The sequence below is a fragment of the Macrotis lagotis genome, chromosome 1 (assembly GCF_037893015.1).
Source record: "Macrotis lagotis isolate mMagLag1 chromosome 1, bilby.v1.9.chrom.fasta, whole genome shotgun sequence".
Classification (NCBI taxonomy): domain Eukaryota; kingdom Metazoa; phylum Chordata; class Mammalia; order Peramelemorphia; family Peramelidae; genus Macrotis; species Macrotis lagotis.
In genome coordinates, this window is record NC_133658.1 from 779,203,098 (window position 1) to 779,219,237 (window position 16,140).

Sequence of the window (16,140 nt, forward strand, 5' to 3'; positions counted from 1 at the left end):
TAAATAGGGGTGAGGGGAATAGAATGGAGGGAGATAATAGCAATAGTAACTGTGGCAAAAAGAAAATATTGAAACAAGTATTTTTTTGATAAAGGTATCATTTCTTAAACATAGAGAACAGTCTTTTTTTAACTTTAAAAAATAATAAAATTAAATTAAATGACAGAAGCATTGTGTGGTGGATCAACTGTAAAAGATTTAGTTTTTCTTAGCAATTAAGTGATCAAGGATAATTCTAAAAGATTTTTGATAGAAAGTACCATAAACATCCACAGAAAAAAAAAAAAAAAAACTTTGGAGCTTGAATATAGGTCAATGCATAATATTTTCCACTTTTTAAAACTTGTTTTATTTTTTTCTTTGTTTTATGCCCTTTAGTTCTGATTCTCCTTTCACAACACAACTGATATGGAAATATGTTAAGCTTGATTGTACATGTATAACCTCTATCAGATTGCTCAGTGTCATGGAGTAGGGAAGGTCAATGAGGGAGATAAAAAGTGTGGAACTCAAAAAGTTTACAGAAAGGGGTGGCTAGGTAATGGATAGAGCACTGGTCCTGGAGTCAGAGTACCTGAGTTCAAATCCAACCTCAGACACTTATTAATTACCTAGCCGTGTGGCCTTGGGCAAGCCACTTAATCCTATTGCCTTGCAAAAACGTAAAAAAATGTTTACAAAAAGATGAATATTGAAGATTATCTTTGCATGCAATTAAAAAAAATAACAACATTCAAAAATTATATGATAATCTACTATGAATAACTTAGTTAATCTCAGCAATGCAATGATCCAAAGATACGTCTGTAGGAATTATGTGGAAAAGTGCTATACATCTCCAGAGAAAGAACTGGTAGTGCCTGAATGAAGAACAAAGATATTTTTTCTTTACTTTTTGTATTTTTTTCTTGATTTTTTTAATCTATGCTTTCTTTTACACAATGACTTATATGGAAGTGTTTTGCAAATATATACATGTATAAATTATGTCAAATTATTTGCCTTCTCAATGATGGATCAGGAACTCAAAATTTGAAAAGGGATATATGCAAAGGTGTTTTTACATGTAACTGGGAAAAATAAAACATTAAGGAAAAAGAAAGGTAAGTAGGTTCAATTTACATTCACATGTTATTAAACTTGAGAATCCATTTTCAAAGCATCTTGAAATTTCCCATTTGTTGTATTATTTTAGACTTGCCTCTTTCCCTACAGTAACAAGGAAAATAAATCACAGAATTCCCCCCAAAAAAGGTTAATTTAAGAGTTAGGGGAGAATGAATCTTAATATTCTCATTTATAAAATAGTCTTAAGAACAGTACCTGCTATATAAGGTTCTCTTAAGGAAGTTATTAGTGACTCATTAACAACAAATTTTTTAAGGACTTACCATGTGCCAGGTCCAAATGTAGTGTATTTATAATTAAATGTATTTATAATACTGCATAAATAAGCATTTATGAGCACAGAGCAGTTCTGAAATGGACTTTAGAGATCATCAAACAGAACCCTTTTAGGTTACAGATGAATGAAAAGAGATCAAGAGAGCTTTTGCCTGTACGATCTTGAAAATCATTGTATGAGAATAATCACTGAATAAGAAGCAGCTGCTCAATAAGAACTGAATTGAGAGAAATCTATTGGGAAAGCTAGGATATTCTGTACTGTTCAGTCTTACTCAGACAGCTACTGAACACTCTTGGAAATCTCTCTTGGGTGAAATTATTTTGCTGGGAAAGAATTCAAAAGAATGTAAAATTATTTGATTTTGTATTTATTAGGTGATTAAAGTAAATTAGAAATTAAAATCAAAAACTCCATAATGAAATGTCCTTCCAGTGGAGGAAACGATGTATTACATCACCTGTGACTTCCTAAAGAAAAGAAAGAGGTAAATACAACATGAGAAAAGCTAATGCCACAATTAATTCTTTTTTTTTTTTTTAGATTTTTCAAGGCAGTGGGGTTAAGTGGCTTGCCCAAGGCCACACGGCTAGGTAATTATTAAGTGTCTGAGGACGGATTTGAACCCAGGTACTCCTGAACCCAAGGCCAGTGCTCTATTCACTGTGCCATCTAGCCACCCCCACAATTAATTCTTAACCCAGGACCAACCTAATGTGGTGAAGGACAGCCACAAAAGCATGATGCCTGGATATCCCCCAATATTTACTAATCAAGCTAATGAGAAGAAAGACCCAAAACAATCTGAATTTGAAACCTACCAATAATAACAACAAGTTCTATCTCAGGACGCTCTGATAGAGGAATATATTTACACTGAAATGCTATGAGGTACAATTTAGGAAGAGGAATTATGACTGATCACTACCTTCTCCATTTATGTAATCAGCACAAGGATGTGTATGATTTAAAAAAAATCCAAGGAGAGAATTCTATGTTATTCACTAAAACAAATGCCCTTTTGCACTATTTTCTGTTATTACATATGGAAATTTCATCCCTCCCACAGCTGTCAACAGCCACTGATGCTACTGCTTACTGATTTTAATTGCCCGGGAAAAGATAGAAATTCTTTGTTAATGTTGCTCTTTCAATGGTGGGCATTTGCATCTTCTCCTTTGGTTTCTCAAAAGAATTCTGGACCTAAACAAAAAAAGATAAATTCCTGAGAAAAAAATATTCACGATTGCCTGAACCTAGGAAAATATGACATCAAGCAAATCCCTGTACCCAATTGCAAGCCTTCCATAAGAAAAGAGGAGATGCAGTACTCCTAGATTCTTACCTGAAATTGGTGAGCATTGTTCTAGGTTGTTGAAGGGCAGCAATACTATGAATAATAGATTGAGTAATCAGCTCATCTGAGCTATTGGGATTTATATGCGATCAGGTTGATTCCAACCTAGCCCTTCCAATTTAGGAAAGACCATCATTGTTTAATAAGACATAAAGCCAAATGGAGAATAAAGATGAACAGAAATGGGCTTGTAAAGCACTATCTTACCTTGCAGAAAATATCATACAGGTGTAAACACCAAGCATTCTCTCTGAAGGAACGAATTAATTGGAGGATGAAGAGAGAGCCCTTCTCAATGTTTCTCCATGACACATTATCTGGGAATGGAAATCATTTTTTCTGGTATTAAATATATCTGATAGATGAAAAATATATTTCATTTCTTCAGGAAATCTTTAAATCCAAAAGAGATTAAACTTAAATACGTAAATAGATAAAAAGGTAGAGTGTGACTAAGGGCAAAGAAGAGATTCAATAAAATGGCTATAAAGGAAAAAAAATTTGTATGCACAATAAACTTTTGAGTTTAATCTACATTAAAAAATGCTATAAAGGGAAAGAATGGCCTCCCCTGAGGAAAGTAATTAAGTATTTTTCCCAGAAGGAATGCCACTCTGAGTTCTGAAGGGTTAGAACTATTTCATCAAAGGCAATAGAGGAAAGGAGAAAGGATGACATTGTGATGTTTTTTGTTCACTTTAGTTCAAAGATAAAAAGTTCAGAAAGAGATCTGGTAGGGTCAGTAGGAAACCTTCTAGAAGTCACACTAAGTGCCCATGTCTTTTACATCAGGAAATTCAATTTAGTGAACATTGATTAAGTTCGTACTGTTTGAAAAATATTGAGCTGGGTTCAAGTGATAAAAATGAGAAACAATTGGAAATTTCTGAGCAAAAGAATGATACAATTTCAGATCTGTACTTTATGAAGATCTTTTTAGGCAGTAGACTTGTTAAGAATTCATTAAAATGTGCCAAGCTAGATGTATTGAAGGCCTAAATTAGTTTTGCACCAGTTTCTCTAACCTAAGCAATTTTTCTCCTTCTTATAGAGGAGAAACAAAGAGCCAACTAAAAGAAAAATACTATAGCACGCTGCCTCTAGTAGTACCTTGAAAAATAGTAAAAGAATGAATGAATGAATGACATAGGCTAGTTCTTCTTGCTTCAAGTATAACTTCTTCAGTATTATATCTTTATAATTGGTCTTTTTTTCATTACAAATCAGTTTCTTCTTTCCCCAAAGAGGCACTCTGTTCTCCAAAAGACTGTGTTTGGGAATGACATGCTTGGCTTATGTAGCTATAACCTCTTCATCCTTATCCTCTACATCAAACACCACCACCTATAATCTTCAATCCCTTTCTTAAAAATTTAGTTCTTATAGAAACACTTTCCTAATCTCATAAGACTCTAGTTACTTTTCTTCTTAATTAATATACTATTCACTTGATTAATTGGTCTGTCCAAAATGTCATCCTACTCCTGTTTTTAAGTTGCCGAAGTCTGTATTTCCATAATACCCAGATTACAAATTGTTTTAAGTTAATGTGATTTACCATGTAAGTCAGTGTTTTGCAAACAATAAGTTCTGAGCAAGTTAGTTGAATTGAATGACAAAAGAAGCATATGTATGATAACAGTTAGAGTGGGAAAATGTACATAAAATTTAACTGGAAAGAACCAAAGAGATTTTCTGGAAAAGGATTAGAGAAACCAAGAATAGTACAGTCATCTTATAATACTCTACCAAATGTCTACCAAATATATCTTCTTCCTCCATTTTGCACTAGATGATTGGAGATTGTGCATTGGGAGGTCTCATTACAAAATTCTATTACAAAATTACAAAATGCAGGAAGGCATTTACCTGGAGTTGATGAGCAGAAAGCAATAAAATCTTTTTCCACATGGACTCTACGGACAGCATCATTTTCAAAAATATGTAGGTCCTGGTTAGACCTGTTTGCAGAGGGTGCTGCTGAATCACTGACCAAGACAGATCCCGTATTCTCTGAAGAAATATAAGATTTGGAGTTAACATCCACTGAGCAAAAATAAGCATCCTCAAATGTTGAGCTAATATCTATCACTAGGAATTCATATTCTCTCCCATCCCCTGTCTCTCTGCCTCTCTCTTTCTCTCTCATTTCTTATATAGTTGATGTGGTTTTTCTCAAGATAATCCTAATAGCTAATATTTCTATAGCACTTTAAGCATTGCAAAATATTTCACATATATATTCTTCATTGAAGTGTCACAAGAAGTGCAATCTCCAATTTTATAGAATAAGAAACTATAGCATGAGATTTTAAGAGACTAATATGATCACATGCCTAATCAGAGTCAAAGATCAGATCTATAAGAACACAGAGAAAATTGAATTTAACACAGTTATTTTTAAATTTAGATAACTAGGACCCAGAAAGGATAAGTGACTTGCCCACAGTCACACAGACCTTTCAAACTCTCCTATTCTATTGAAAGTAGGAAGGATTTGAACCCAGGTCCTCTGATTCAAGAGTCAATATTCTTTTCATTACACTATAAATGTTAACTCAACTCTGCCTTAGAAGTTACAACCATATCCTAAGTGAACTGGAATTATACAAAGGTTGATTTGAGACCTCTAATGCCAAATTCATTGTTCTTTATATTGCCTCTTTATTCAAACTAGGGGTGCACAAGGCTGCTTAAGGCTGATGATCTGGTGCTGCAACAGTAACCACAGGTGACTTTTAGGGGTGAATTAATTAAGTGTTGGACCACATATAGCAGGTGAATGATGGGCCTTGGAAGAAAAAATCTTCGATTTAAATGTAAAACTTCCTAAATCGAGGTCCACGACTCATTCCATTAAGCCATGCCACCTTTAGATTACCAAGGTGACAGAATGGGATAAAACTCATTCCCAGGGAGTAATAGGGGACATTTCAAATGACTGAGCAAACTTCCTCCTAACTTACAGACCTATTAATACAATGAACCTAGTCCACTAAATTGATCTCTCATAGGATGGGATATTTCTGTATTGGTAACATTGTATATTTTTCCATCAGAGTTGAAGTCTATAATAATTAAGATGTACATATTGCCTTACAGAAGAGGAAGTGTTCAGAATGACTCTACTCTGGATTAGTCCAAAATTATACTCACTCCCTCGACAAGCCTGAAGAATGATGATCTTGGGTTTGTCATTCAAACTGGGACAGTTGAAAGTGTTGAAAATTTGGAAGATCCTGTTAATAGGTAGAACTTGGGGGGTTTCGTCAGTGTAATCCTTCCCACAGATGCCTTCTGGCACACCATGAGACATAAGCACCAGAAAAGTACTATCAGAAGTCCGGTGCTCTGGGCGGGAGGCAAACTGCAGCAGCTCTGACTCCATTTCCTAAGAGAAAGTTCAGATTAGCTTACTCAGGAATGTACAATCAAGGAAACTGGTAAAGTGGACATTCAAGGGACCAGTTGATGTTTGGGAAATGAATGGTTTGAATTTAAAGGATTCAAATTGCATTTTAAAGGAAGAACAGAAATGTTCTAAAATCAACACTTAGGGAATTATCAGGGGAAGAGAGTGGTCTCATCAAATCCACAAAAGACTCTCCAAATTAAAGATTTATTACTTCCCTGATATAAAATACTGTGTTAAATGGTGCTAAATTCTCTGGGGAAAATTTTGAATACTCTTGGCCATTGGAATGAAATTTTTGCATTGTCTAGGGCAGGGATTTCTATCACTTTTGGAGTAGAAAAGGTCTTGCCTTTGTGCTTACCAAAGCTGTGAGGTTCTTCTCAACAACCACTGCGTAACCCAGATCCTGAAGAAGCTTTTGCATTCCATTGATATCATGTTCAGCCCCATCCCTCCTAGGAAGCTTGTGAAATTCTATGTTACAGATGATGAGAGCCAGACGAGTGCGGGCTTTTTTCTCCATTATTGGGTATATCTGTAAGGGATGAAAATTAATGTGAATAAGTCTTCCCCAGTCACTTTTAATTCAAAGACAAAGAAAACTTGCTCAGATGAAAATATAATAATAGCCTTCATCCCCAAAATTTATGGGATCTCACACCACAAACAAGGTCTTAGAATGGGGATGGAAATAAGAAACAAATGCAAATGTCAGAAATTAGAAATCCAGTTATGGCCATTCATTTAAATTTCTTGGATTAAAAAGTGAACTTTTCTTAACAACTGTAGGAAAAATAATCAAGGAATCTTCTGTGGGAACTGAAGAGACCTTATTTTTTGATTTCTCATAATCATTAATAGAACTTTAGGAAAAAACCCTTTTCCACCAGTGGATAACAAATTTGTATAACTGAGTGAGTTATTCATTCTTTCTTCTCCTTACCCCAGTGAAAAGAACATATATATATATTACCTCTCCTACCTTCTCCTTCTTTAGCCTTTGGAAGTCTTCATGGGGACAAAGCTTGAGTGTATCTATGTCAATGGCCTGGATTGCTTGAGGAGCTACAAAATACAAGAAACTTTGTGATATGTGATATTGCCTACAATAGAAGTCCTAATACATGCTATGTTCCCCTTGTGATCTAGTAAAAAGTCTCATAGTTTTTCAGGATTTTGAGTTCAATCAATCAATCAATCATTCCAACAAACATTTACTGGGTATTTTCTTTGAGGAAAGTTTTGTGTTAACCATTGGGGATATATAGAAAGTAAATAACACAAAAATAGTACATTTCATCAAGGAGTTTTCACAGACCTGCGAAGAATGAACAGGAGAGGGGAGAGACTTAAAGCAGAGACCAAGTAGAAGGTACTTGCTTAGGTGATGATAATAAGAACTAGGGCTTTGATTATGTGAATGAGAATAAGATGATGTATATGAGAGATATTGTGAAAGCAGATAACAGGAATTAACAAGTGGTTTGGGCATTTTGTTTAAGAGGATGCAGTAGAAAATATCCCCAAATTTTAAACATGAATGAGGAAATACTCTCAATAGAATAGGAGAGTTTGAAAGAAGCTAAGAGTATGGGATGAAAGAAATAATTATCTTTTAAATATTTTTAGCTTGAGATGCCTAAATTGTTGGAAATTATTGGAAATTGCAAATAAGCAAGAATTGGTATTGAGAAAAGGGAGATTGGTTAAAAAAATCATATTGGTTATCAAGGTGATGATAATTGAGTCCAGGAAAAGTGACAATATCATGACTAGAGTTGAAACAAAAAAAAAATAGGGCATAAGGCAACACTTTGGGGAATATCACCATTAGAGATTGAATTGGATGAATATCCAAAAGTAGTTTGAGATTGAATAAGATAGAAGGGGAATCCAGATAGAATAATATCATGAAATTTCAAGGAGAAAATATAATACAGTAGAAGGTGATATATTAAATGGTGCAAAATGGTTGAAAAGGATGAGGATTGAGAAAAGGTCATAAGGAAAACAACATTAGCAATTTTCACAACATTCTTTTAGATCAGTGATGAGGTCAGAAACCAGATTGTAGTGCATTTAGAAGACACTAAAGAATAGAAGAAATTTTTGCATAGAATAGCATTAAATTTTCAACTAATTTAATAGAAGGGAGGAGATGAAGAGTTCAAAAGTTTTATTATAATTTTGAGCTTTAATAACTTTAGAAGTATTACAGCTACAAGTTTATAAAAACAACACTTGAAAGGTTATTCATTTAATTAAATGTGGTATCTTATTGAAATTGAGCAAAACTACAATCTTGTGATATATATTTATATGATTCATATATTTGTATATAATTATATATCATTAAATTTACATATAATGATATATTTATAATTATATATATATGCATATAATCATGCACACCCATATATTGAACCAGTCAATTTTGAATTCTGCAAAAAATTTTCATCAGATGCTCAATAACTGAGCAGATTGCATTTCTAATCCATATTTGAGAATATCCAAAGCTCACTATTTTTGCTTTATGTATATAGCAATAGCAGGAGGGGAAAACTTTGGGAGACTGTGGAAGAGACAAGAAGATTTGGGGCTTCTACTGGGTTAAATGAGACAGAAAATCAATTTTAAAGTAAAAAGAAAACTGTGCTGCCACAAGGACACAAAAATTTGTGGTGAACCCCCTTCAGCATTATTTTGTGACTTCTTCCAGCTCCTATCAGCAGCTAAATAGAGGTAAGGAAGATGGAATGTGAGCAATCTAGAATTTTTGTTTAGCATGGTGCAGTCAACAATAGCAAAAAGGACCAAGGAATTTAGAAAGAATATGATGGTGTAGACTTGAGCTGCTTCATTAAAGCATTTTGATTAGGAAGGGAACATATAGTCATTACATGGATAATAGCTTAAGAAATTATTAAAGACTCTGAGGAAGATGAAGAATAAGGCTAGAGGTATTATTGTTAGAGGTTATAAAACATAGAAAAGATGAAACACTAAAACATTACAATATAATATAGCAAATTTTGAACACAGACTTGACATTTTTGAGAAATAGTAATATGTATAATTTTGATAATGTGCATAACAAAGGAATAGTGAAAGATTAGGTCAAAAAAGTTTAGTAGATTCAGGAACATGGAAGTGAGAATATTTTGGGGAAAAATATTTTCAGGTTCCCTTTTATAAAGTTGTTGATAGAAAGACTGTTGACTAGACACAATGTTCCAGAGTACACTGAGAAAGGAAGAATGACCTTGACCTTGGTGGGAAACAGCTATCAGATTTTATACTGAGTGACATATTTGGACAGTGCAATTTAAAAAGGAGCAGAGGTTGCTAAATTATTGTGTCAAAGATAGTGACTGCAGGTGGCAAGCAAAAGTTAGGAATATACTCTCCCCCTGACTCCACAACCAGTGGCATTCTGGTAATCATGGACACCAGATAGGAATTAGATCTCAGTGATGCAAGAAGAGTGATGGACAGAGAAAGGACAAGATTTGAGGTTTTTTAAAGATGTTAATAACAGAATACAGAGAGCATAGAAAAACGTTAAGGCAGATTTAAAGCAGATTATTGGAGTTTGTAAATTTGAGACAGCTGTAGGAATAAGAAAGATAACCTATAGGAGCTCCAGAGTGGATTCAATTGTGAAATGAACCTATTGAGGGTTTTAGATTGGGTTATGCAATTCTGTGAGGCCAAGAGAAGAAAAAGGGGGGGAAAACAACTCCCATCAGGGGCATATGAACTCTGAGAGTTTGTTTTACTGTCATCTGAATGCAAGGGCTTATGATAATTAAATAATATTTATCTCCCAAATATAAAATCTCCTACCTAACTACTAATACAAACCACAATGACAATATTTTTACAGGCTCTCTCTCTCTCTCTCTCTCTCTCTCTCTCTCTCTCTCTCTCTCTCTCTCTATATATATATATATATATATATATATATATATACACATATATATGTATAGCCTCATATTCTTGTAATTTTTTTATTTCCTTTGCCACTGTCTTTGCTTTCAGTCTTAGCCTGTTGGTCTATTTTCCTGTTATTTGGAGTGGGGTAGGGTAGTAATGAAAGGTGAAAGGGTAAAACAGCCAAGGAAGATAAAAGGAACCCTAGAAAGGCAGCATTAGACATAGATTCAGGATATAATTGAGTTAATCCTGCCTTTGACACTATCAGGATAGGTGCAGGGAAAGGCTGCTAGGAGTCAGAACATCTCCTCCATCTAGTGGCTTTTTTCCTCACCTGGCATCCTCTCTAATGCATCACTTAGATGACCAAATTCTAATAGTTAGCCAGAAAGGTAGCTAGAGTTTTGAAAACAAGTTAAAGTGGAACTATGTCAATTCACCAAGATGCCTTGCAGACAAGGCACCCAATAGGAAGAAGATTTGGCAGAGAGTAATACTATATTTCCAGAAGGCACCAGTAGGTCTCAACATTGATAATGTTAACTATCCCTCAATGCATGTGTGCTGATCAAATGGTAAATATATGTATATATATATATATATATATATATATATATATATATCCCATGTACAATTTTTGGACCTTTCTAATTTGCTGACTGAGGGTGTAGGAGAATAAGTTCCTCTATATTAGTGAAATTCAACTCAAACAGAAATGGGGGAGCTACTAATATGTTCATAAGGATCTCTATCACTTAATTTTAAAATACAATATTATCTGTTTTATTATAATTTTAATTGATTTACTTAAATATTTCCCAATGCTATATTGTTTCAAACTGTACCCAGGAGAGTTGTGGGTTGCAGGCAGCCTGAGTCTGAGCTTCAAATCTACTCTACATTACTTTTTTGAATGACTTTGATTTAAACTAAATATATAATTTTGTTGATTAGTAAAAACACTAAGATAAAGGAGTCAAGAGATGAAGGTTTACAAAATTATATGAACTATAACATCTAGAATATGGAATGACTATCTGGGAGCCAATAAATGAACTTGTATAAATGGATGTAGATGTATTGTTTCATCTATGCCCAGGATTGTGTGTTTATTCAAATGTGTGTACCACAAACTCTCTGCTTAAGTGCACATATATGGATAAGGATATTTATTAACTGATCAATAAACCTTTAATAATTATCTAATATAGGTCAGGCACTATACTAAGCACTGAAAACACAAAAAGAGGCAAAAGACAATCCTTTCCCTCACAGAACTCAGAATCTAGTTGGGGAAATTAGCAAATCAATATGGACAAATGAGCTATATGTAATCTAAATAGAAAATAATTAAGAAAGTGTTATGAAAACTTTCATGTAAAAGTGGTATTTTAGTTAGAACTTAAAATAGGCCAGTGAAACAAGTAGGAGATGATGAAGAAAGAGTATTCCAGTTATGGAAACATCTAGAAAAATTGCCAAGAGGCTAGAGATGGAGTGGCTTGTTTAGGGAAAAACCTAGGTCAGTCAGTGTCCCTGAATCTAAGAGTACATTACATCTCCTCTGTATGGTTACATTTGCTTCTTTATTAGACAGCCTCTCATCTCAAATCTCTTCCCTGTCCTTCTCCATACTACAACAAAAGTGATATAATAAAAGAACAGGTCTGATCATGCCATTTTCTTCATCAATAGAGTACAGTAGTTCTCTATTACCTATAGTGTCAATACAGTTAGGGCTGACCATTTCATTCTAATATTAAACAAAGGGCACTGTCAGTATTTCTCTGCCTTGCCCTTCTAGGAGGTATATCATCATTCACTCAAAGGTGGGGAAGTGGTCCAGGTTCCTGTAGCACATCCCCTTAAAAGGTACTAATAGACAATCTGTGGTCCAGGATGACAGATAGAACAGTGGATAATTACCTGGGGAAGCTGCAAGAACTGGAGAAGAAACTGATCCAAGATTCTCTGTAGGAAAAAAAAAGAAGAAAGTGAGAGATTTACCCATTGACTAAGTAGATAGTGGAGAGCTGAAAGTAGGAATGGAGGTGGAAAACAGCTTTAAGGAGGAGATTTCAGTTTGGATCCTGAGGAGCTGGAAAGAAATGTGCTGGTTCTCATCTCCATAAATTCCACAAACAAAAGTTTGTGGATTTACACAAATAAAATAATATGATCTGTAAGATTTGAAAGGTTAACTATTGAAATAGAGAATCAAATAAGCAACAAGCAAGTATTAAGTACTAATAATGTATCAGGAATTCTTATACTATAAAGAAGCATGTAGCTAACCAGAGTTCAGGGGGAGAGAGAGATACCTCTGCAGGCTGATGTGTCAAAAAAGTCTTCTTGAAGGAAGTGAGATTAGATCTAGTCTCAAGGAAATGGAAGGATCTCCTATCCAGGTCGAGGAAAGGAAATGATCTAGAGCAGGTGTGTATAATTTGCACTTCACATTTGTAGTTGTGCTTAATTGTGTTGCATTGCATTTAGAAATATGTAGCCCTTGGAGGTTTTGTTAGATGATTCAGCCCAAGAGAACATAAAAAATTGGACACCTCTGATTTCTAGGGTCCTATTGTAGGACTCAGCTGACTAGAAACTTGGCTTAATGTTGTTATCCTGTTGTTTCTTATCCTTGAATTCAAAGTGAATAACATGAATAAAATAAGTAAAGAAAATGAAGAAAAAAATAGTTGTAACATTTTTAATGACTAACTTCAGATGTTCAAACTGGAGACTGATATCATGTGGGTAAACCATTCAACACATACCAGAGCTCTTTCAGGAAATTTTAAGTGCACAGAGAGCTGGCTGTTAGAGATCAGCATTTCCTGGAATGGTTGGACTAGGCTAAGAAACTGTGAAATGGGGGTTACAAATATCACACCACTTTTTCAAAGATCCTGCCTGATTGTGTCCACTTTTAGAATTTTAAAGGACAATTCGTTCTTTCCCAACGTCTCCTTCCTGATGCAGGTTGCTTGAATATCAAGTCCTAAAGGGGAGTGGGCATAGGCATGCAAGGGTATTAGCCAGCCCAGATGCCTGTGGGGTGACCTTTTTATAGTGACCCTTTGAAGTTCTGAGCAGCTAGGTGATAAAAGGGATAGAGCACTGTTCCTGAGGCCAGGAAAACTCATCTTCCTGAGTTCAAATCTGGCCTCAGTCACTTACTAGCTGTGTGACACTCTACAAGTCTCTTAATTTTATTTGCCTCATTTCCTCATCGGTAAAATTGGAGGAAGAAGGAAATGGCAAATCTCTCTAGTATCTTTGGCAAGAATACCCCAAAAATGGTCACAAAGAGTTAGATATGACTGAAATGTCTGAAAAATCAACAAATGGAATAAAAGTGAAGAATTCTAGAGGGAAATTACTTGTTAAACACAAAATCATTGCAGAATTGAACATAAGGTAATTTTAGTCTAGTAGAGGCCCCTGAAGAGTATTTCAAGAAAGAAAAGAAAGTGAAAGTAAAAGAAATAGGAAGAAAAAAAAGGAAGTGTGAGGAGAAGGGGGGGGAGGAAGAAAGGAAACTTTGGGGCAAGCTCCAGTCCTCAGGCATGTACCTACCCTTCCTGGCTCGATGCCACAACTCCTTCGGGCCTACTCTCTGCCAAATGCTCACGGCCAGGTCCCAGGCCTCCTGCTCTCCTAGAAAACTAACCAGGAGATCTGACACTTCTGTGCAATCAGCATTTTCCAGTCGACCCCGGGGGAGAGCTTCTACTAGAGACAGCTTGAATCTCATCATCTCCTGTGATGTCATGTGCTCCAAGTACCGAAGCAGTCGGCAACGGGCAGTCTCGTCCATCACAGCCTCCTATGCTATTACTCTGCCTCAGTCTAAATTGAATAAGAAAGAGGAAACATGCTGGTGAAGTTGTCTGGAGCTAGCAGGCTAGGTCTGGGCCACACCTCGGGACGTCAGAGCCTGGGAGAGGCAAGAGGATCTTTGGACCACTTCCAGCACTTGATCAGAACTGGCGTGGAGGGATGGGACTGAGGGTGGGGACCAGGGGCCTGGAATGCACCTGGAAAGTGCAGTCTATATGATATTTGCACAGTCCAGATATTTGTCTTTTCTTTCTTCCAGCAGAGCCTCCAGCCTACATACAACTGGTGACTTGGAATTAGAAGTCCTGGATTCAAATCCCATCTATGATAGTTACTTCCAGTATCACCTTTGGCAAGTCATTTCATCTCCATAGCCTTCAGTTTCCTCATCTATAAAATGCAGAACAAAAATAAGATTAAAAGGATCTGAGTTGCCCACCTTTTCACAAATATTTGTAAAGCATTATTATAAGGACTAAATAAAAAAAGTTAATTAAATTGAATTTCAATGTGCTAAATAAATGGTTGTTTCTTACCTCATAAATTCAGCTCTGCAGGTACGATCCCAATGATCAGTTAGCTTTTTCTGAAATGAAGATTACCCTGTCTCTTCTGTGAAAATGGGTATCCTTCTAATTTTGTACTCTCTTTTGGGGAGTGGCAATCAAGGTCAAGTGTCTTGAACAGGGTCCCACCATGTGAACTAGGATCCTCCTGCCTCCGGGGCTAGTGTTCCCTCCATTTCACCACCTAGCAGTCCCTTTTTTCCCATGTTACTAATATTTCTGAAACTAGGTAAGAGGTAGTCTTTGAGGGAAGCTATAAAGGAAACATATTCTTGGTATTTAGCATAACAGGCATTACTTATGGAGCAACACATATGTGTAAATCAGTAATTGATCACTTGTGAGCCCATTTACCCAAGATCTGTACATTGCTAGTAAGTGTCTGAGCTCAAATTTGAACTCAGGAAAACCCATTCTTCCTGACTCCCAGGCCTAGTCTTCCAAATTGGACCCCTACATATAATCCCCTACTTATCTTTTATACATGATTCTGTACCACAAGCTGATTTGAGTTAATATTTTTTTGGGGTTTTTTTTTTTTTTTGCAAGGCAAACGGGATTAAGTGGCTTGCCCAAGGCCACACAGCTAGGTAATTTTTAAGTGTCTGAGGCCATATTTAAACTCAGGTACTCCTGACGCCAGGGCTGGCACTCTATTCACTGTGCCACTTAGGCACCCCTTGAGTTAATAATAATAGGAATTTTAAACACAGAAAGGATCGAGGATCCTAATATTTTGCCATTCAAATAACATTTATCCAATTGAACGAGTCTCCCCACCATATACTCAGGAAAAAAAAAACATAAAAACTCTATACCAATTGTGACATTCTCTACTGACTGAATTGGAAAACTTTTTTCTTAAATTTCTCCACTTTCAGAAGATGTTTTAAAAGTGTTTCAGGTGTCTTTTCCTTTCCCATTCCTCTAGGTCACCCAAGTGAATCTCTTTTGTGAACTAATGAATCTTATGATGCATTTCAAACTTATAAAACTTTGCTTATAGGTGGTCAGAGCTGATACTTTCAGGTTCCGGACAGTTTATTATTTTGTCAAGTAAATACTTACAACTTATAAGAACTTATAATTGTAGAATCTATTCTAATTATTTTCAAGTGACTTTGATTCTAATTTATATTACGTTCTACCAAATAATTCAAAATGATTCATATAGTATTCAGGTAATCTAAACTCTTAAAATGAAATTTTGCCTTTTTTCCCCTCAAAAATATTTTACTTACTAGTTTTTGTGGTAAATCTTTCCCAAGGTAATTTTAATAAACCTTGAGATAGTCCTTCAGCAACAGATATGATTACACTTCAGATTAGAGATAACACACATTTTCCATTTTAACAATATTCACTCATATTAACCAAAAATAACATTGAGTGATTCCTTAATTTGAGTTTAAGATTAAAGAATCATTTAGGAAAATATAGCTATATCATTCTTCTAAAAATTTGGTCATTAATTTCTCTAGTGAAGTAAAATACATATGTCATCTTTTTCTGTGTCAGAGACATTTTTATATGCTCTGTTTCTCATTCTGAGATTCTGAGCTTTGCCAGTTGAACATTCATTATTGACCTCATTATGTATTGGAGAATTTATTCTCAA

At 35.2% G+C, this 16,140-nt stretch overlaps 1 protein-coding gene across 2 annotated transcripts; it reads right to left on the minus strand.

Moving 5' to 3' along the window:
* Positions 1–218: 218 nt before the first annotated feature.
* Positions 219–14,195, minus strand: LOC141508194 (caspase-13-like). 2 transcript variants are annotated; one of them, XM_074216581.1, is made up of 9 exons: positions 13,693–14,195; positions 12,040–12,084; positions 7,160–7,242; positions 6,539–6,712; positions 5,919–6,153; positions 4,632–4,775; positions 2,970–3,079; positions 2,505–2,608; positions 219–1,875 (listed from the first exon to the last, which is right to left on the minus strand). In XM_074216581.1, the coding sequence occupies exons 1-8, from the start codon at positions 13,931–13,933 to the stop codon at positions 2,510–2,512; spliced, it is 1,131 nt and encodes a 376-aa protein (XP_074072682.1). In that variant the 5' UTR covers positions 13,934–14,195; the 3' UTR covers positions 219–1,875; positions 2,505–2,509. The 2 variants fall into 2 exon arrangements, with proteins under 2 accessions (XP_074072682.1, XP_074072681.1); XM_074216580.1 differs by having other exon boundaries at positions 221–1,875; positions 7,151–7,242; positions 13,693–14,194.
* Positions 14,196–16,140: the final 1,945 nt, after the last annotated feature.